The sequence below is a fragment of the Brassica rapa genome, chromosome A08 (assembly GCF_000309985.2).
Source record: "Brassica rapa cultivar Chiifu-401-42 chromosome A08, CAAS_Brap_v3.01, whole genome shotgun sequence".
NCBI classification, from domain to species: Eukaryota; Viridiplantae; Streptophyta; class Magnoliopsida; order Brassicales; family Brassicaceae; genus Brassica; species Brassica rapa.
The window spans coordinates 1,266,215-1,287,622 of NC_024802.2; the positions used below are offsets into that span (position 1 = coordinate 1,266,215).

The 21,408-nt window shown below is 33.6% G+C and overlaps 2 protein-coding genes across 2 annotated transcripts; both read left to right on the plus strand.

Moving 5' to 3' along the window:
• The first annotated feature begins 553 nt into the window (after positions 1 to 553).
• Positions 554 to 13,982, plus strand: LOC103832695. Its single transcript, XM_033276521.1, has one exon. It carries the CDS (start codon positions 2,552 to 2,554, stop codon positions 3,656 to 3,658), a length of 1,107 nt encoding a protein of 368 aa, XP_033132412.1. The 5' UTR covers positions 554 to 2,551; the 3' UTR covers positions 3,659 to 13,982.
• A 1,415-nt stretch (positions 13,983 to 15,397) lies between these two features.
• On the plus strand, positions 15,398 to 18,209 carry LOC103840990. Its single transcript, XM_033276492.1, has 4 exons — positions 15,398 to 16,576; positions 16,647 to 17,190; positions 17,266 to 17,365; positions 17,432 to 18,209. Exons 1-4 carry the CDS (start codon positions 15,532 to 15,534, stop codon positions 18,110 to 18,112), a joined length of 2,370 nt encoding a protein of 789 aa, XP_033132383.1. The 5' UTR covers positions 15,398 to 15,531; the 3' UTR covers positions 18,113 to 18,209.
• The last annotated feature ends 3,199 nt before the right edge of the window (positions 18,210 to 21,408 follow it).

A 21,408-nucleotide genomic window follows, 5' to 3' on the forward strand; every position in this document is an offset into this window, starting at 1 on the left:
CACTACCTACACTCATCTATATTGAAAACAATTCAATTTTTTTATCTTTTAATTTATATCACTTAAAACTGTTTATAATTACATGATTTTATTTTTCGCTTATCAAAATATTTTTTTAAAAATTTATAGATTATTTTTAAGATCAGCTATACCAGAAGACTTATTTTGAAGTCGTCCAGACGACTTCCAACATCTCAGATGACTCAGACGACTTACTAGGGCTATATTCGTAAAAATAGCTTCTGTTTTTTGTTTGATCACAAGGGGCTGGGATGTAATTTTACAAAACTTTTAGGTTAGTTTTGCATTTTATGCAAGTTTGGGTATAGGTTTGGGGTTAAAATCAAGTTTTGGCTTAGTTTTGGCAAATTCCCCTTATATTAAAATAGAAGTAATTAAAGAATTAAATATTAAAATTATGTTTTTTTTTTGCAAACATATTAAAATTATGTTGAATTGGTAAACCAACATATTTTGAAATAATACTTTCATTAAGATAAATAAATAAAATATCATTCACTGTTTTAAGTGACTAAAATATCATTCACCTTTTAAAATGATTAATATTCATAAATTATGTAATAAATTTTACAAAAAATAAAATTGTTAACATATGATAAATTTTAATATTTAGAACTATATATCATCTATTTAGTTATTTTTAAAATGACAGTAATATATTATCATAAATTATTATATACAAAATAATATAAAATTTTATATTTATAAATGAAATGTTACCCGCACGGGTGTGCTCAGGACGCTCAAAGACCACCACTTCATCATCACCGCTTCTTCCAACGGAGATCATCAATCGATCGAGATCTCATCCTTAACACAAACGAAGCCACCACACTCAGAACCATCTTCCGTCCACCGGAGAGCATCATCAAACGAATCGAGATCTCATCCGACCATTAACACACAGAAAAAATAAATAAAACCAGAAGCCCTAGAAACACTGCCTCCTTCTCATGGGACATCCCGAGCCGAATACAACGACTCCCGCAGAGCCAAAACCACCAAACGCCTTCATAGACAAAGACCACGGATGCCGACGATACAGAGCTAAGAGAGCCTCCGCCCCCCGGGAACAAGAGCCGGCGACAGCGGAGCTAAATAAGCTTCCACCACCCGGAAACCAAGTTAAAAGGAAAAAACGCTTTCTACCTCTCCAAAATAGGCACATCAAATCGAGAAAAGGATCCAAAAACAGACAGGGGAACTCAACGCCGGACCGATGGTGGCTGTGGAAGCCCCTCCATCGGCCGGAAACCAGATCTCACTTTGTATATATGAAAAATGTATAACAAAACATGCTATTTTCTAATTTGTTGGATAATTTTTGTAATTAATTGGAAAAGTTAGGGGCATAATCCTAAGAATAATTCTGCTTTAATAGTATAGACTATTGAAAGATGATATTAAATATATTTCGGCAACTTCATATAAAAAAATTTTAAATAAGACATAGGCATTATAATGAACTCCAATATATTTGGTATAGTTTTTTTGGTAACAGGTTTTTGATGGTGTTAATAGGGTTTGAATTGAGTTAGAGTTTGAATAGAGTTTTAGGGTATAGGGTTAGAACACTAAAAAATTTCAATCGGTTAGTAAACATACGCGAAATGGGCTTAAATTTTTGATGGATACATTATTTAAATTATTGATGGATAAATTATTTAAATTATTGTGCTGTTTTGTTTAGTTGGACAAAAACATACTATTTTCTAATTTGTTGAGCAATTTTTGAAAAACTTAGGGGCATAATCCTAAGAATGATTATGTTTTAATAGTATAGATTTCGGCAACTTCGTATAAGAAAATTTTAAATAAAACATAGACATTATAATGAACTCCAATATATTTGGTATAGTTTTTTGGACAACAGGTTTTTGATGGTGTTAATATGGTTTAAATTGAGTTAGGGTTTGGATAGAGTTTTAGGGTATAGGGTTAGAACACAAATGAATTTCGATGGGTTAGTAAACATACACGAAATGGGCTTAAATTTTTTGTGGATAAATTATTTAAATTTCTGGGCTATTTTGTTTAGATGGACAAAAACATGCTACCCCTATCGACTCTCATGGTGGGAAACTATTAAGGCTCCGAATGGTGACTGCGGTTTGAGCGGTGCGGAATAAGCGGTTCAACTGCGGTGCAGTTTTAACAGTTATAAAAATGTATAGATATATAGTATATGTAGAAATTTTTGTTACTGTTAACTGCGGGGCGGAGCGAGACGATGGCCACCATTCGAAGCCTAAGTATAGAAGTTTAGCACAAAAAGACTATTAAAAATGGAAAGCAATTTAATGGAGAGTTTGACCATCGTTAAAAGCGACATCCAATTAAGATTCTGTCTAAATGGAAGTTTTTATTTATTCTTATTTTAATTGGAAAACTTGGTGGCCAAGTTCCTTGCTCTGTATGTCTAGGGGATTTAGGTGGAGATAATGTGAACATCTCGAGTTACGGTTCTTTCTTCTTCTTTGTTTTCTTTGTTTAGTTAAAATTTATTGCTTATCTTTAGCTAAGAACATTCATGTCTCTCCTTCTCAGCCACTCTCCGAAGATCTTCATTCGAAAACCGGTGTTGGTAAGAGCCTCTGCTGGCCGCTCATCTTCCCCGCTGCAAACCCCTCCTTGTTTCGTCCGTGGCGAGGATCCTTGTGGGCCGGATCATGTAGAACTCCGTATTGCATATGCTACTAGATTTTTTCCTAAACTGACAAAAAAGGCGCCTGTCGAGTTGGTGTATAACGATGCTAGTGATGCAGCGGTAACAACAATCGGGTCCTCTCACGGCTGGGTAGCCTCTTTGATGCATGACGTAGGCACTCTGCGTCTCCATGATGATCTAAACCCCGTTGCTTCGAACTCAGATCCAAAACGCATCTCCCTGCCTCCTCTTGTAACTTTGCCTCATTGCCAAACCCAAATCATCACCAACGTTTCCTTGTCCTCACTATCTCCAGAGGAAGAAGATTGTGTCGTGGCTGTCAAGTTCTTGGGACACCAACTCAGCTTTTGCAGACCCGCTTCTCAAAGCAACTCCAAGTGGTTCAACATCAAAATCGACAACCCATGTTTCTTCTCCTCCCGTGTCATGTTCTCCAAGAGACATAACATGTTTCGCTTACCTGGAGCGGGAGGCCAACTCATTGGATCATGGGATCTCTGCGAAGACAAGCACACACCCAAGTTTCAGGAGTTGCGATATCACAACCTTCCCGAGCTGAGCAAAGCTGAACGTGAGACTATGCACTCCTGTTTCACGAGCGAACACTTGGTGGAATCTCGATCCACTGGTGAAACTTTTTTGGTCAAGTTGTTCAGACAGACCGTGGACGGTACCAGTTTGAAAGTAAAAGGTACCAAATTGAAAACAAAAGGTGTAATGGTGTTCAAGGTAGACGACCATGGAAATGCAGTGTACACTCAAGACATTGGAGATCTCGCCATCTTCCTCTCAAAGTCTGAACCTTTTTGTGTCGGTGCTAGCTCTATTCCTGGAGTGCTTCCTAACTATGTCAATATCTTGGATGTCAGGGAGCTGGCATATTTCAAGCTTACTGATTCTTCCCTAATAAGTTATACTCACAGATTCAAGGCCCCTTACTTTTGTCCACCTCAAAATATAGAATATTAAGTTTGGGATTTGAGTCGAGTCTGGTAGAGTCTCTGTGTTTTCTTTAAAATTTTCAACCATCAAAATAAAATATGTCTTAGTATATTCTCTGTGAGAATAGAGTTCCAATTAAACAAAATTAATTAATATCTCAATAACTTACAACACGTGTTTTGTTCTTCAAGAAACTCTTTAGTACAAGAACTCAAAAACGAAGAAAAAAATCTCATTGCCACGCATCTGTTCACATGTTCCACTATCCTCAAAACTGATTCTTTCTCCACACCGGCACGTACATGGCCTTTGACCACCATGCTATTGAAAATGCTCGTACCTCGATGTAGTAATGAGGTTATATGTTATCTTAGGTCTTCTGCTCTCAAGATTGGTTCTTTCCCCTGGCAAGAACAGAGTTGGTACTTCTGATAGATGTGCTTTCATCTGAAAATATGAAAAAACTCATGGAAGCATCTTTTCTGGTATTCTCTTATCATTCATACAACACTACCAATAGGAGCTGATCCACTATGTTTTGAGACTGAGTGTTGATATTAATTGAAAACAAGCAGAATCTTTGTGGAATAAACATTATCCTGTTCTAGGCTTCCAGCCTTGTTCTAGGAAATCTGAGTGGCATTCATTTTCTCTCTTTTCGAATTAAGAACTGACTAGAAAAGTGTGTCTTGCTTATTCTTATGTTGAGCTGATGCCTCTGCTTATCAGGTTTGAGACGGACCTTAGCAAAGAAGCCTGTACATGCCATTAAAGTTATTGATCTGGAAGAACCGTAAGTATTTTGTGTTTCTATATGTTTTTCAATATGTAGTCATCACTTCGCTTTTGGATATTATTATGTTTTGCTATCTAATAAATTTGAATATTTGTGTCAACAATCTTGTATAAGCTACTTTTTGCGATTCTCAAAGGTATTAATTTGTCTGTAAACCACAATGATCAACTAGACCTTTTACTTCATATGACAGAGAAGACGAGATTGAAGATATACAGAAGCTATTTCTTGGATTAAGGTAATTGTTTTGGTAATTATTAGCAAATATTGTCAATTATTAGCTATGATTGTGGTGTTCACTTTGTCTTATTAACCCCACGAAGTTTCTGCGACATTTCCCATACATTACTGAATACTATGGTTCTTACCTCCATCAGACCAAGCTATGGATCGTCATGGCTGGTGGCTCAGTTGCTGACATTCCATTTCTTCCCTGAGTTTAGAAATATAATTGTTTATACGGTGCAGCCCCGTCTTAAACTATTTGATAGCCTTGGTCGAAACTCCGAAAATGGACCCTTTTATAAAAGTTTCTTCAAGTTTTCTTCATTCCATTGCCTTGACCGTGATCAATTCTTCGACGAGTATTGTGTCCACTCTTTTTTCATGACCTGAAACAATTAGAAAAAGAGGTATCAATTCTTTAAAAACAAAAAGACAATCACATAAAACTTTTTTTCTAGCTTCAGTTGATGCAAAATCATTAATAATCGATTCAAAATTCATACTCTCTAAGACTTATTTTTCTATGCATAAAATTACTAAACCATTCAGTCTTTCTTGAGATATTGATGATCTCAAATAATTATTCAACAATTTTAGCTTAGAAATATTTATTTCAGCTGATGCAACTGTCACATGTGTGGTTAGTAAAATTCATAGTTTTTACCAACTCAAGAACCTGAATAGATGTTATTGATTCATCGGACAAACTCACCTGCAACATTAAAAAATCATCTGACTAATCGTCATGAGGGAATGTTTTATAAAAATTGGTGCAATCTTCTCTTAATTCAACAACATCATTTCGTCAAAAAAAAAATTCAACAACATCAAGTGATTTTAGCTTCATTGAATTATATAAAAAACCAAAAACATTTCAAATGTTCTCATTTGTTCAAATCTATCATTCAACGAAATAATTACCATATCCACAAAAATAAGAAAATAATTGTTTTTAAAATCATCTTCGACTGTTTGAATTACTTCATTATAATTAGTTTCATCAAATTTTTTTTTTCTTTCTAAAACAGACGCTTTTGGGAAATATAGCATCAATATCCATATTTCATGAGCAAGATCTTAGCCATGTTCATACTAGACCTAAATCCATCATTTCTATATTTCTCATCATGAGATTCCACATTTGTTTTTGCTCTAGAACTCTCAGTATTTATATTTTTTCGTAACAAACTTATCAAAAGCTCCCCTCTGAAGTTCTACAAATTGTTCATGAAGTTTTTTTTCTTTTTCTCTTATCATTTCCACACAACACCATATATTTTAAATTTAAAAGAACAATATCACCTGGAATTGATATGTCCATAATAGGCCTAGTCCAAAATACTCAACAGACCCAACAAAAATTATGTAACTGCAACAAAAGTATCAGAAAGAGTTATAATATAAAAATCTGAAACAATAAACTAAAAAAATAAAAGATATTGATATAATCAATTAAACAAACCTCTACTTTGAAAAAGGATCTCACTAACTGATCAGTGAATAGAATATACATTTTGGTTTATGATTTGTGTTTTTCGCTGGATTCAAGACTCAAGAGCTTCTCTTTTACAGTCATCAGTAAGAGCATGAACATCAATGAACCCCCATTTAGGGTTCAAGTTTTCAATTTTTTATTACTAAAAACTTTTTTTCTGTTTGATTTAAAAAAAAAAAAGAATCAGACCAATTATGGGCCACCACGTGTCGTGGGGCCCACAAAACAGTGATGAACTTACCACAGAAAAGTTCACCGCAGAGAGTTCAGGAGGACCAGGTTCATGAGAGAGGGGTTATTTTAATATATTTTTTTCCTGGCAAACGTGTGAACTTACCCCATGAACCCCTCATGTACCTTTGATGTACATGCTCTAAAATTAGAAAAAAGAAAGCATATAGATCTTTTTCTAGTTTATTATTTTTGTAGATTAATTAGGTTTAGGTGAGTATGGGCTTTTTATTATAGGTTTACTAAACTATTTGATCTTTTAATAAATTGATGTGATCCTTTTACAATTAGTAAAGTTAAGCTAAAAACTTTTTTTTAACCCAAGAGCCCAGGGCCATTGCCCCACTTGCCATACTCCAAAGCCGGGACTGATATGGTGATGCACACATCTGTGGAGTTCTTATTAAGACATATATATATTAGCTAATAATAAGTCACTAGGTAGTAACCCGCGCCCTGCGCGGAGTGATGGACTAAAAGAGATTATAACTTTAAAAATATATAAATTAATTTATTGGTGTATTTTAATTATATTTTTTAGAAATACATATAAAAGAGTTAGTAAAGACTTATATAAATTTATTATGAAATTAAGATATAACAAAAAAGCAAGAGCATTATTATTTTTTTGAACACAAAGCATTATTGTTTTCATAATATAAATTATGAATATAAAATAAAACGAAACATATGCAACAGAATAATAAAATACGAAAGAAACAAATAAAAAATTGATAAACCACAACTACTATTAGAAGTGTCTTCAAAACTCTTGGTATGCAATTCTATAGAAAGCATAACAAAGTATCAACTTACCAAACTAAACACATATATTTACCAAATTCAGTAAACGAAATGATATACCTCTTTCTGAAAACATTGATTTCTAGAATATCATTAGGTTCAAAAATAATTTTTGAAACCCATCAATGTTAATCACATTCTTCAATCGACCTTATCATGATAAAGAAACAATGTAAGCAAAATCAGAGACGAAATTAATGATTTTTGTTTATGTAGAAAAATAGTAGGTTTTGATGTGGATGAATTTCAGTCTAATGTTATATATAGGGATCATTTATAGGGTTTTGCTTATGAAAGATTATAGAGAAAAGAGTATTAACTCGCCTAAATCAAATCGAATTAATCCCTAACTTTTAGCTGCCAATTTTAAAATTATGGAAAGTAATATAATTAAGAAATCAACATATAGGAAACAAAATTAACTTTGTAAATTAACTTGATCGAATATAACCAGATTGACATGTTGTGATGGGTTGAGTCCTTAATTTTAGAATCTTGGTGCTTAATCTAATTTCCATAAGAATACTAGTCTGAGTCAAAAATTTCCTATAATAATTTTTCGAATACTAATTTGTGCATATATAACGGAAAGTAATGCCATATATATTGTTATACATTCAATTATTTGGAATATTGGGCAAATATTATTAAATTGCATTGAAAAATTTCTATATATATAGTCACTAAAGTTGTTTGGGCACCACCTAGTCGTGGGGATGAAGATACATAAAGTTTCAATTTTAATTTTAATAGTTGATATCTTACAATTATATAAAACTCAAGTATTGTATATTATATATAATATTTAAACTATACGCATACATAGTACATACAAGATTAAAAAAGGATTAGATTATGCATTATATTATATATTATATTTAAATTATACGCTTACATAGTACATATACCATTAAAAAAGAAGTTAGATTATACATTATTATGTAGTAAACTATAGTTTATTAGAAATATAGCAATTTTCTACAACGTTGATCAATATATGGTCCTATTTTTTTCAAACTACGAAATGTATTATCACTCCATATAAAAACTCATATTATTCCATATAAAACTCATACACCAATACTATATTTGTAGAATGTTAATCATCCAATAAGAAATAAAAACTTGTTTACAATGCGATATTGATTACAATACAGTTGACTATTATTGTTAGGTTGCAAAAAAAAAATACAGCCAAGAAAGAATGAGAAAATATAAGCATAAAAGCAATAAATACATTTTTAAAATTCGTATAAAAATAAGAGATATATGTATAATCTATCAAAACCAATTATATTATTCATAAATATGAAACTTAAATGTCCAATGGCACTATATGTAATTAGTCTATGCAAGCAAGGGTTATTCACTAAATGCTATGAAAAGAGATCTCATGATGACACATAAGTAATAGCAATCTTGATAATAACACATGAGGCAAAGATTTATTATTTAGAATGCTCTTCAAATAATAGTAAAGGGATAACTGACAATTAATATATTTTTAAATGTCATGGTGAATATTTCAACAGTTAGACTACTATAGTTTACTTTCTTGTAATTCAATTACAACAGTCAATTTTTTTACTAAAATACAATTCAAACATAATATCTACATAATATGATACACCAATGTGTAAAATATATTCAGATGGATTACTCACAGGATATAATCAATTTATTTCATAATTTTATTATAGTAACAATATTTATGTTGTATTCAATAGTATTCATTATTCATTAAATATCAAATATAAAATAGACAATTTTACAAGTACAAATCAGAATTAACATAACCTTACCATCATAACCGCAAATATCATAATCATAAAGTAATCATTTTGGTCATAGTGATATCATTATCATCATAGTATTTTCAGCATTGCCAACATTCTTATATGATCATCATAACCATCATCATCCTACCATGTTCAACACATCTATACTATTAAAGCAGAATTATTCTTATGATTATGCCCCTGACTTTTTCAATTAATTACAAAACTTTCCATTAACTTTTTCAATTGTTTTTAATGGTTTTCGAAAATTAAAAGCCCAACAAATTAGAAAATAGCATGTTTATGTCCAACTAAACAAAATAGCCCAAAAATTTAAACAATATATCCATCATTTTTTAAGCCCATTTAGTGTATGTTTACTAACCCATCCATATTCATTTGTGTTCTAACCCTATACCTTAAAACTCCATTCAAACCCTAACTCTATTCAAACCCTATTAACATCATCAAAAACCCATTGTCCAAAAAACTATACCAAATATATTGGAGTTTATTATAATGCCTATGTCTTATTTAAAATTTTCTTATATGAAGTTCCCGAAATATATTAAATATTATCTTTCAGTAATATTAATTATACTATTATAGTATAGGGTTAGCATATTTCGAAATCATTGGTTTTCAATGTTATTGACCTTTGAAACAGCCAATAATATGTAAATATTTATATTTACCAAATTTGGTATACAAATATAAATATAAAACGTAATAAACAGAAACTCATTGATTTTCGGATTCAAATAAAATAAATTCCAAGAATATTCTCTATAACATCCATTTTCGTAATTGCTACATACAATGAATTCAAAAGATAATATATATAAACAAGATTTTCCGATTTAACTAAATTAACTTGATGAACACGGAGAGAATATATTCTGTTTGACATGAAAACTGAATTTTCCGAATACTAATCTTAAAAGATAGAGATATTCGATAATAAAGAGAAGATCCCCCAACTTTCTCTTCAAGTTTCTCCTAAAACCTAAGCATTCTGTTTTGTCGGTTTTAGGATACTTAAACATGTTTTGGGTTGGGTTATAGAAAACAAATTTTGGTCGTTGATTTGTAAGCCCAATTTACCAGTAACCCTTCATGTAATTTTTGATCCTATAGGCTTTATAAGCGCAGTTTTAGGAAGGAAACGTCTTTTGTAGTTCACATGGATCAATATCTCCCAATGTGGTTCACAGAGTCAATATGAGTCTGTAAAATTGATGACAAAAAAAAAATATTCGTTAACATAAACATGGATAACTTTGATTTTATTAAAAATGGTTATTTTTATGAATTAATTTTAAAATGGTTCTTATCTTGTATTATAAATGTTAATTTTAAAATAAAAAATGTTGATAGTTTTCGGGAAGTTATTATATATTGTAAGAGTTTTAAATATAATTTATTTTTATTATTAAAATCAACTTAAATATAAATAGATTTATAAAAGATAAGAAAGATTACTATGTAAGATACGGATTTCTCAATACAATGAAATCACAAGAATATTATATGTTAAATATTTAAATTTACACGATTTTTTTCTAAAAATACAAAAAATGTGATTTTTAACCGTATTATCCAAAAACAGGTACCAAACCAGTACCAAATTAAACTCCAAAATATCGAGTTTTTAATATTTTTATCCCAATCAAACTAAGAGCTAAACTAATTAATCCGAAACCAAACCTAAATTCACAAATAATCGAACGGTCCCTATATTTTTTAATTCGAAAAAAACAAAATCACAACCAAAACCGAAAACCAAAAAAAAATACAAATTACAGTCAAACTGAAAATTGAACGCACATGCCTAAACATATTAGTGAACAAATAGATGGATTAATAAATTTCAACAAAAAATATCCCGCGCTTTCAAAACGCGGGTCAAAATCTAGTTTTTCTTCATAACATGATTTTATTGATGCTTATTATGAATAACTAGCGAATGTAGAACGAACTATGTCAACTAAACATTCAACATGAACCAATCAGATAATGTCTATTCAAATACACCAATCAAAACACTTGTGATCATATCAAACTATCAATAACTATTATGCAAACTATATTTTAATGCATTTTGCAAATGTAAAAACATGATTCGATAAATTTTACAAATCAGAAGTTAGATTAATCGTCGGTAAGATCTCTTGATAGATTAGTTGAATTTTGGTCTAGACATCTTGGGTTAACAAATAAAAAAATCATCGTAATTTCACATTTATCCATTATAAATAAATTATACATTGTCCTGCAAAAAAATGTGACACTGTTGTTTTCTACCGAAAAAATTATCTCAGTTCTCGGGAAAATAAGAATATAATATTGTTCATAAAGATACATGTCCACAGCGATAATTCATTAATTTCATGAAACTATTTCCAAAACATGTATGTATATACATACGCATTTCGAATATGAGAACAACAGTGCACTAAACTCGACCAAAATTTCAAGACAAAGATCTCGCTAGGCATTAGCTAGAGACCACGAAATCTTATCATTGAAAACTCATGCGGGATAATCGTTTATACTTCTCTTTAGTTTATAGTCTTTGTTTAGCATTTGATGAAGCTCATATGAATTAAAAACTCGGCAATTAGGAGAAAATAACGTTGTGTATTTTATATTTAAGCTAAATTTAAAATTAAAAAAGAGTTGTAAAATAAAATTTTGAAATCATTTTCATTGTTTTATTTTATTTTGAATGAGATATGCCCATCATAGTAATAGGATTTTGATTGAATCTGTGAAATGTGTTCGATTTAAATAGTTTGTGCATTTAGTTGACCAATTATATATATTAGGGGTGGGCAAAGAAGCCGAACTGAACCAAACCAACCGAACCGAAACCGATTCGAACCAAACCAAAGTCCATTTTAAATCATTCGGTTGAAGATTTTCCCAACCAGAACAGTTCGGTTCGGTTTTAAACCGAACCAATAAACCGAAGTGTTTTATAATTATTTAAATTAAAAATATTAAAAATATCAAGATATTAAAATCCTAATATTAAGCCGACGTAATTTCTTTTTTTCAATAGCATATAATTTTAAACCCTAAAGGCTAAAACTAAAACCTAAACCAAGTCTAATTAAAAACAGACTTATTATTGGGTTCACCCCTAGGGTGAACCTCTAAGTGAACCTCTAAGTTCACCAACTAATAGGATTATGTTATTTCATATTAGATATCTTTTATATAAAGAAACAAAATATTATCAAGTTATATTATGTTTTTAAAATAAAAAGGTAAAAAGAAATAAATAAAAAATTGTAGTAATTACAAAAAAAAAATTAACCAGAAAAAAAACTAAACCCTAAATCCTAATTTTTAAACCATAAATCCAAAATCATATACCCTTGGGTAAACTTTAAACCCTTGAAATATCCTAAACAAATCAAAAAATACTAAACACTAATTAAAACACTCAAGGGGTTAGGGTTTTAGTGTTGAGTGTTTTTGATTTCGAATTTATGATTTATCCAAGAGTTTAGAGTTTAGAGTTTACCCAAGGATTTAGGGTTTATGATTTAGGGATTAGGATATAGGGTTTAGTGTTTTGCTGACGACATTAAAAATATATATTTTTAATTCTTTTTTCTGTAACTACTATTTTTTTATTTTTTTTTTATTTTTTTATTTTAAAAACATAATATAACTTGATAATATTCTGTTTTTTTTTCTAAAAGATATTAAATTTGAAATAATAAAATTTTATTGGTTGTTGAATCTAAAGGTTGAGGTGAACCCAAGAATAACTCTTAAAAACAAACTTCTTCACAGCGTCTCTTTTCTGCGTCTCCTACTCTCCTTCCTGCATATTTTCCTTTTGTTGGTGTCAATTCTACTAACTTCAGGTGAGATTTTTAATATCAAGTTCTAAGAATTTGTTACATATATTTATACAACTGAAAAGTGAAAACATCAAATTATTCTTTTAGCTTACTAACGATTTTTCATATGTCTGTAGATGGATAAAGGAAAAACGATCAACAAGAAAAGAAAAGAGTCTGATTCTCCGACACAGTCTATAAAGTTTAAAAGAAAACTGCCTACAAGATCGCTTGCATGGAATGTTTTTACTATGCTTGAAGATGATGACTCGAGGTGTTCCTGCAACTACTGTGGTAAAACATATTCATGCAATCCTGCTACAAGTAGAACTACTAACTTGAATGTACACAAAAATAAACTAAGAGAAATCCGATTAAACCGAACCGAAACGCAAATCGAATCGAATACAAACCAAACCGAATATAAACTGAACCAAAAATAAACCGAACCGAATATAACCGAACCGAAACCGATCCAAACCAAACTAACTATGGTTTACTTCAGTTGTAAAAATTCTAGAACCGAACTAACCAAACCGAACCAAACTCGAATCGAACCGATAAAATAACCAAAGTGCCCACCCCTAATCACTACAAGAAAACGTAGCAGTAACAACGGTATTTTACGAGGAAATTATTTCCTCGTAAATTTACATAAGCTTTACAACGCAATTACGACGCGACATGACTTCGTCGTAAACTCGATGGTAATTTACGACGAAATGTATTCGTCGTAAAGTTAATGTAAGTTTACGACGAAAGTACGTGGAATGCAAAATAGTTGTAAACGTTACATCGACATTACAACGAATCATGTTACCGTTACATAAAGGTGAAAACGTGTATTGAAAGTGCTTTAACTTACCTAAGTTCGTTGTAAACGCGTTGTAAATTTTCCATGTAAAATCCATGTAAAACTTACCATATTTCTCTATATATATGTCATTTCCCACAACTCTCTTCCTCACAACACACAACTCTCTTCCTCACAACACACAACTCTCTTCTTCTCGAACCACCAATTACTATTTCGAAGATAACGATAACGAACATGAGTCATTCGTCTGTCTGCCAATTCAGTAGAGCGATAAGGAGAAAATGGAGGGAAGTGAAGTTGGTTTATACTTGAGTGAAACCTCCGACCATCGTCAAAGGTTCCTCTCAAGTACAAACCAGCTGCACTTCCGTCCACTTTCTCCTTGTCGTTCCACTGAATTGGCAGACAGACGAACGACACAGGTTCCTTATCGTTGTTTTAGAAATAGTAATTGGTGGGGTAACAACGCAATTACGACGAAACCAAATTTCGTCGTAAACGCCATGTAATATTACGACGTAAGTACGTCGAAAATGAAATTTTACATCGATATTACAACGAATCATGTTACCGTTATATTTAGGTGAAAAACTTATCGAGTTTCGTTGTAAAGTCGTTGTAAAAAAACTATGTAAAATCCATGTAAACTTTCCCTTGTAAAATCGTTGTTATATTTCAACTACCCAACTCGAAAATTTCTCTATATATATGTCATTTCCCACAACTCTCTTCCTCACAACACACAACTCTCTTCCTCACAAGACACAAACGGAAAAAAAAAAAAATTTTAAAAAAAATAGTAGAAAAAATGGTCGGTGGCGGTAGTATTTACGAGTTACGAAGTTGGATGTATTTGCACAAAGATTCCGACGGGAGAGTGACGAATGCATTTCTGAACGGGCTAGAGACATTCATGCACCAGGCGGGCTGTACACCGATCACGCAGGAAAGCGGTAAGATGTTCTGCCCCTGTTCAAAATGCAAAAATTCGAAATTTGCACGTAGTGAAACTGTATGGAATCATTTAGTAAACAGAGGATTTACACCACAGTATTACATTTGGTATCAACATGGAGAGGGTTATGGGGGAAATGAAGCTAGTAGTAGTAATGCTAATTTTGAGGATGCTCATCATAATGAAGAACCGAATCATGTGCATAATGAATATAATTATCATCAAGAGGAGCAGATGGTAGATCATGATAGGGTTCAAGATATGATTAGTGATGCATTTTTAGAAACAACTACAACAATAGCAGATGGAACTGGAAATGTAGAAGAACCTAATTTGGATGCAAAAAGATTTTATGAAATGCTAGATGCTGCAAATCAACCAATCTACACTGGTTGTAGAGAAGGTCTCTCTAAATTGTCTCTAGCAGCTAGGATGATGAATATTAAAACGGATCATAATTTACCTGAGAATTGCATGGATGCATGGGCGGAGTTGTTTAAAGAGTATTTGCCAGAAGACAACGTGTCTGCTGAATCTTATTATGAGATTCAGAAATTGGTTTATAGTCTTGGGTTACCCTCGGAGATGATTGATGTTTGCATCGACAACTGCATGATCTACTGGAAGGAAGATGACAAGTTAGAAGAGTGTCGATTCTGCAAAAAACCACGATTCAAACCGCAAGGCCGTGGGAGGAATAGGGTACCGTACCAAAGGATGTGGTACCTACCAATTACAGACAGATTGAAAAGATTATATCAATCTGAGAGGACTGCTGCGTCGATGAGGTGGCATGCCGAACATGTCCAGAGAGATGGTGAGGTTGCACATCCATCAGACGCAAGAGCGTGGAAACATTTCAACAAGGTACACGGAGATTTTGCTACAAATATTCGGAATGTCTATCTTGGGTTATGCACCGATGGATTTAGTCCATTTGGAATGTCTGGTAGACAATATTCTTTGTGGCCAGTCATTCTTACGCCGTATAATTTACCGCCGGATATGTGCATGGAACAAGAATTTCTATTTTTGACCATATTAATCCCAGGGCCGAAGCATCCAAAACGGTCTCTTGATGTTTTTCTTCAACCGTTGATAGAAGAGCTAAAGCAATTGTGGTCAGAAGGGGTGAGGACGTACGATTGTTCCTTGAAAACCAATTTTACGATGCGAGCAGTTCTGATGTGGACGATAAGTGATTTCCCTGCTTATGGGATGTTGTCTGGCTGGACAACACATGGAAGATTATCTTGTCCGTATTGTCTTGGATCCACGGATGCTTTTCAACTGAAGAATGGTAGGAAGAGTTGTTGGTTTGATTGTCATCGTCGGTTTCTTCCACTTGCCCATCCGTACAGAAGAAACAAGACATTGTTTCGACACAAAAAAATTGTCAGAGACAGTCCTCCTCCATATCTCACCGGCCAGCAGATCGAAGCGGACATTGATTATTACGGAGCTCAGGAAACAGTTAAGGTTGGAGGAAATTGGCATGTTCCTGGAAATATGCCTGATGGGTATGGTGTATCTCACAATTGGCATAAGAAGAGTATATTTTGGGAGCTACCGTATTGGAAGGATCTTCTCTTACGCCACAATCTGGATGTCATGCATATCGAGAAGAACTTTTTTGAGAACATCATGAATACATTACTTAACGTCCCTGGGAAGACAAAAGATAACAAAAAGTCAAGGATGGACTTACCTGATATTTGCTCAAGAAGTGAGTTACATATCAAGAGCAATGGAAACGTTCCTGTTCCCATCTTCCGGTTGTCATCAGCAGCGAAAACAACCTTGTTTGACTGGGTTGCATCGGAAGTTAAGTTTCCTGATGGTTATGTTTCAAATATGTCAAGATGTATTGAACGAGGTCAAAAGTTCTCCGGAATGAAAAGTCATGATTGTCATGTGTTTATGCAACGACTGCTTCCATTTGCTTTTGCCGAGCTCCTTCCAGCAAATGTCCACGAAGCACTTGCAGGTAATTATAAATTTATATATATACCTATGTTACGAAATGTTATTAATTTGATTCCTTTTAAAATATACAGCCATCGGAGCATTTTTCAGAGATCTTAGCACACGTACGTTCAAAGAAGAAGTCATCGAACAACTTCATCAGAACATTCCGATCATATTGTGCAACCTGGAGAAGATATTTCCTCCTTCATTTTTTGACGTCATGGAGCATCTAGTTGTCCACCTACCGTATGAAGCATTGCTTCGTGGACCTGTTCACAACGGATGGATGTATCCGTATGAGCGACAGATGAAACATTTGAAGGGGAAAGCAAGAAATCTTGCAAAGGTAGAAGGTTCAATAGTTGCAGGGAGTTTGACAGCCGAAACATCTAACTTCACATCATACTACTTTGCTCCAACTGTTCGTACGAGAAAAAGAGTTCCTAGAAGATATGATGATGGTGGAGTACCGACATCATATCCAATTGATGGTGTTCCTGACATTTTCTGCGAAATTGGACGGTTTGGTGGTAAAACGAAAGAAGTATGGTGGTCATGTGAAGAAGATAAACATAGTGCCCACACTTATATTCTGCTCAACTGCGAGGATGCAATGACCCGTTACTTTGAAAGGTAAATTTTTTTGTGAATGTTAATTATATGAATTGAAGTTAATTATGTATGATTTGATTATTGTTCAATTTGCAGGATGTTTGTATCTCAAGTTGAAGAAGCAATACCAGGAATATCTGCAACTGATGTGGATACACGTAAAGATAAGCACTTTGTCAAGTGGTTAAAATCACAGGTAATATATCTCATACTATTATATTAATTAAGTAAGTGTTTAAGAATATATATATGTTTTTTGCAGGTTGATTATGACGATCCTTATTATCCCGTATGGTTTCATGAATTGGTTCAAGGTCCAGTTGCAAAGGTCACCACATCACCTATGTATTTCACACGAGGATTTACCTTTCACACATACGAGTATGGGAGACATCGGGCAACGAGTAACTACGGAATATGTGTGAAAGGTGAAACAGACTTTTACGGGATATTGCAGGAGATTATTGAAGTGGAATTTCCGGGGTTATTGAAGCTAAAATGCGTCCTCTTCAAATGTGAATGGTTCGATCCTGTTGTGAACCGAGGGATTCGGTATAACAAATTTGGTGTTGTGGATGTCAATTTTGGGAGAAGATACAACAAATTTGAGCCTTTCATTTTAGCTTCACAAGCCGAGCAAGTTAGCTTCCTTCCTTATCCTCGGCTTCGAACTTCCGGGATAAACTGGGTAACTGCTATCAAAGTTACACCTCGTGGACGCATTGTCGTTGGAGAAGAACCGCCCTTGCAAGAAGAAGACGCTATCACTGAAGTTGAGGTACCAGAACAACCAACTGATGAAATCCTTTTGATCGACCCGCAAAACTTTCAATATGAAGATATTCCCGAAGATGCGACAGATGAAGCACGTGAAGACGAGTTCGAGAGAAGCGACGATGATGATTGTAATGATAGTGATGAGAACGAAAACGATTTAGAGTGATGTAATATATGTATCAAATGTTGGATTTCTCTATTGTAATATTTTCTAAAAGAAAGAGTAAGAAGTAGTATGATATAAGATATGATGTTAGATGATATGTCACTTTGGGGTTTAGGGATTTCATTCTCGGTGTTTAGGGTTAAGCGTCGTAATTTCGTCGTAAATGGAAAAACGCGGGCCTGGTAATTTCGTCGTAACTCGAAAAACACGGGCCTGGTAATTTCGTCGTAAATTAAAAAACACGGGCCTGGTAAATTCGTCGTAAATGGAAAAACGCGGGCCTGGTAATTTCGTCGTAAATTTACGTCGATTTTACGACGAATCCTAATCTATATAAGGGGACGCCGAGAGCGAGGCTGCCTCGCTCATTCCTCCCAAATTCCTTTGCTCTCTCTAAGGTAAACTCTCTCTTCTCTCTCTCTTTTTTTTTTTTTTTTAGTTTAGGTGATTAGTTAGGTAACGGAATTAGTTTAGGTGATTAGTTAGGTAATTAGTTTAGGTGATTAGTTAGGTAACGGAATAATATTTTTATTATGTCGTAACTGATAAAATTTATTTTAATTTTTTTTAGATGGCTCCTAGAAGAAAATCCAGAGCACCTAGTTATAGAGATTTGTTTGGCGACGATGGTTCCGGTACATCTTCTTCCGGTCCATCGTCTTCTGGTCCATCATCCTCCACCGCAGTTCCAGACTCTCAGCCTTCTCAGAGAGTTGCTTGGAGTCCTCCTCCACCGCAGATGCCTCCACCGCAAATGCCTCCACCGCATATGCCTCCACCTCCTCCTCCAGCGGCTGCACCTGAGCCTGTCCCAGAAGGTGCAGTTCATCCGGATTTGCGTGTGCCTTCATATGCCCCATTCGCGAGATATACGGTAGAGGATTTGCTTGCCCAGCCCGGACGAGAGGGTTTGGATGTTCTAGACCCCGATAGACCCCGAGGAACTTATTGGTAAGTTATTAATTTTTATTACATAAAAATTTAAAATATTTTTATTTTCTAACGGTTAAATTGTTTTCCTTTCAGGTTTGGGGCTAATAACCGTGTTGGCCGGAGCGTTTCGAAAACGATTAAGGGTTACTACGACGGGGCATATCCGAACTGGAGCAAGACTCCAAATCACGTTAAGATCACGTGGTTTAAAATGTTTGCGGTAAGATTTTTAAATTTAATTAAATTTTAACTTTTAAATATGTATATATTTTTTAAATATTATTATTAATTGTAATTTTTTCAAATTTTTTGTGTTTCAGCAAAAGTGGCATTGGTCTTTGGGAATCACCGAGATGGTGAAGGCGGAATTCGTTGCAAAAGCAAAGATCCGCCTCTGCAACACAGTCTCCGATTGGAAGGACAAGTGGGAGCTCGACGGGTATGAGGGAAAGCCCACTGAGCTCACGACGGATGTGTGGGATGGCCTCATCGCCTATTGGAAGCACCCGTCTTCGATCAAAAAGGCCAATTCGTGCTCGGCTTCTCGAAGAACGAAGGATAAAGATGGTAATTTGCCCATGCTTCACAGAACCGGCCAAAAACCACATGCAGGCATCCGTCTAGACGTTGTAAGTTTTGTTTTTAAATATTTATTTTAAAATATTCAATTAATATAACTTTTAATATTTTTTTTTTGTAGTTGGAGAAGACGGGAGTCTTACCATCTCTGTCTGACCTATTCAAGATGACTCACGCCACATCCGACGGAGTTTTTGTGGATCCTGCATCAGAGAAACTCGCTCAAGCAGTGGCTACTCGGATTGAAGAACGGGAGACGCAACTAACTCAGGAGTCTCCCGATGGATTACCCGTCACATTGTCCACCGAAGAAGCCGACCGAATCTTCGAAGAGGTAGTACAACTAAAATTTTTTTTTCATTATTTTTAATAACTATATTAATATATGTTTTAATTTTATAGCTGGCTCCTAGAAAGAAGGGCCGAATAGTCGGTATAGGCTCCGTTAACCAAGTTGCAAGGGCAACTTCGTCATACACTTCGAGACGGGATGAAGAGACTTCTCAGATGAAAGCTCGAATGGATAGCCAGCAGGTTCGTTTAGACTCTCTTGAGGATTTGCTAGACGTGATGGCCGTGGGAAACCCGGTTATGCAGAGAATGTTGAGTCAGAGACGAGCCGCTCTTGGGTTGCCAGTACGAGATCCCCAAGAGTCCGATCCAACCCGTCAACAGCCGAGCAACCCCACCGACTACTTCGATGATATGTAGTTTTTTTAATATTTTCGGTTTGTATTATGAATTTAAATATTATGACTTTTAAATGCTTTTTTATAATGTTTTTTATTTTCATATTTCGTTTTAAAATTAAAATTATTTAAAATTCAGAATTTTAAATAAATTCAAATTTATATATATATATATTTGAGGTTAAAAATAATATTCAAAATATATTATAAAACGAAACGTCGATGTAGGCTCGACGTAAACATTTACAACTGATTACCGTCGAAAATAATTACGAGTCTTTTACATCGAAGATTTTACGTGGTCTTTACATCGAAATGTTACGTGGAGTTTACATCGAAATATTTACGAGGGTGTTACAACGAAAATGTTTACGTGTGCTTTACATCGAATCCATTACGTGGAGTTTACCACGAAATTTTACGTGTCGTTTACGACGAATCTCTGCCCTGCGCTTTACGAGGAATATATTTCGTCGTAAACTTAACAAGTCATTTACGACGAAACGTCGGTTACGACGGGCGTTTTACGACGAAACGTGTTTCGCGGTTCATTCGTCGTAACACCCCGTTTACGACGAAGTTACAACGTATATTGCCCTCGTAAAAAATATGTTTTCTTGTAGTGAATATATATTCAGGTTGTTTTGTGAAAACATAACAATTCAAAGAGATACATATAATTGAGGACTAAAGAATCATCTCTATAATAAATCATAATCTATTTTTAAGTCATGAATAGATGATATCCTAATATCTATATGTATATATAAAGTGGACAATATTTTTCTTTTCTCATAAAGCCACATAAGCAAGTATTGCACTAAAAACTGACACATCATCATTTATTTCAGAATTTTATATAAAAATTCATATTTTTTTAATTTTTTTATTATTTGACCTAATATCATCTCTTAATTGTATCTCTTTTTGTGATAATAAATCATCATCCACAAATAAACCATATCATTTAATATTAAATCATAAATCTAAATCTACATATAAATATTTTAAAAAAAAAAATATGAGATGTCATTTTTCTAATAGTTTAGATATATAAACACAATACTGTTTCTAACTTATTTTACTAAACATTTT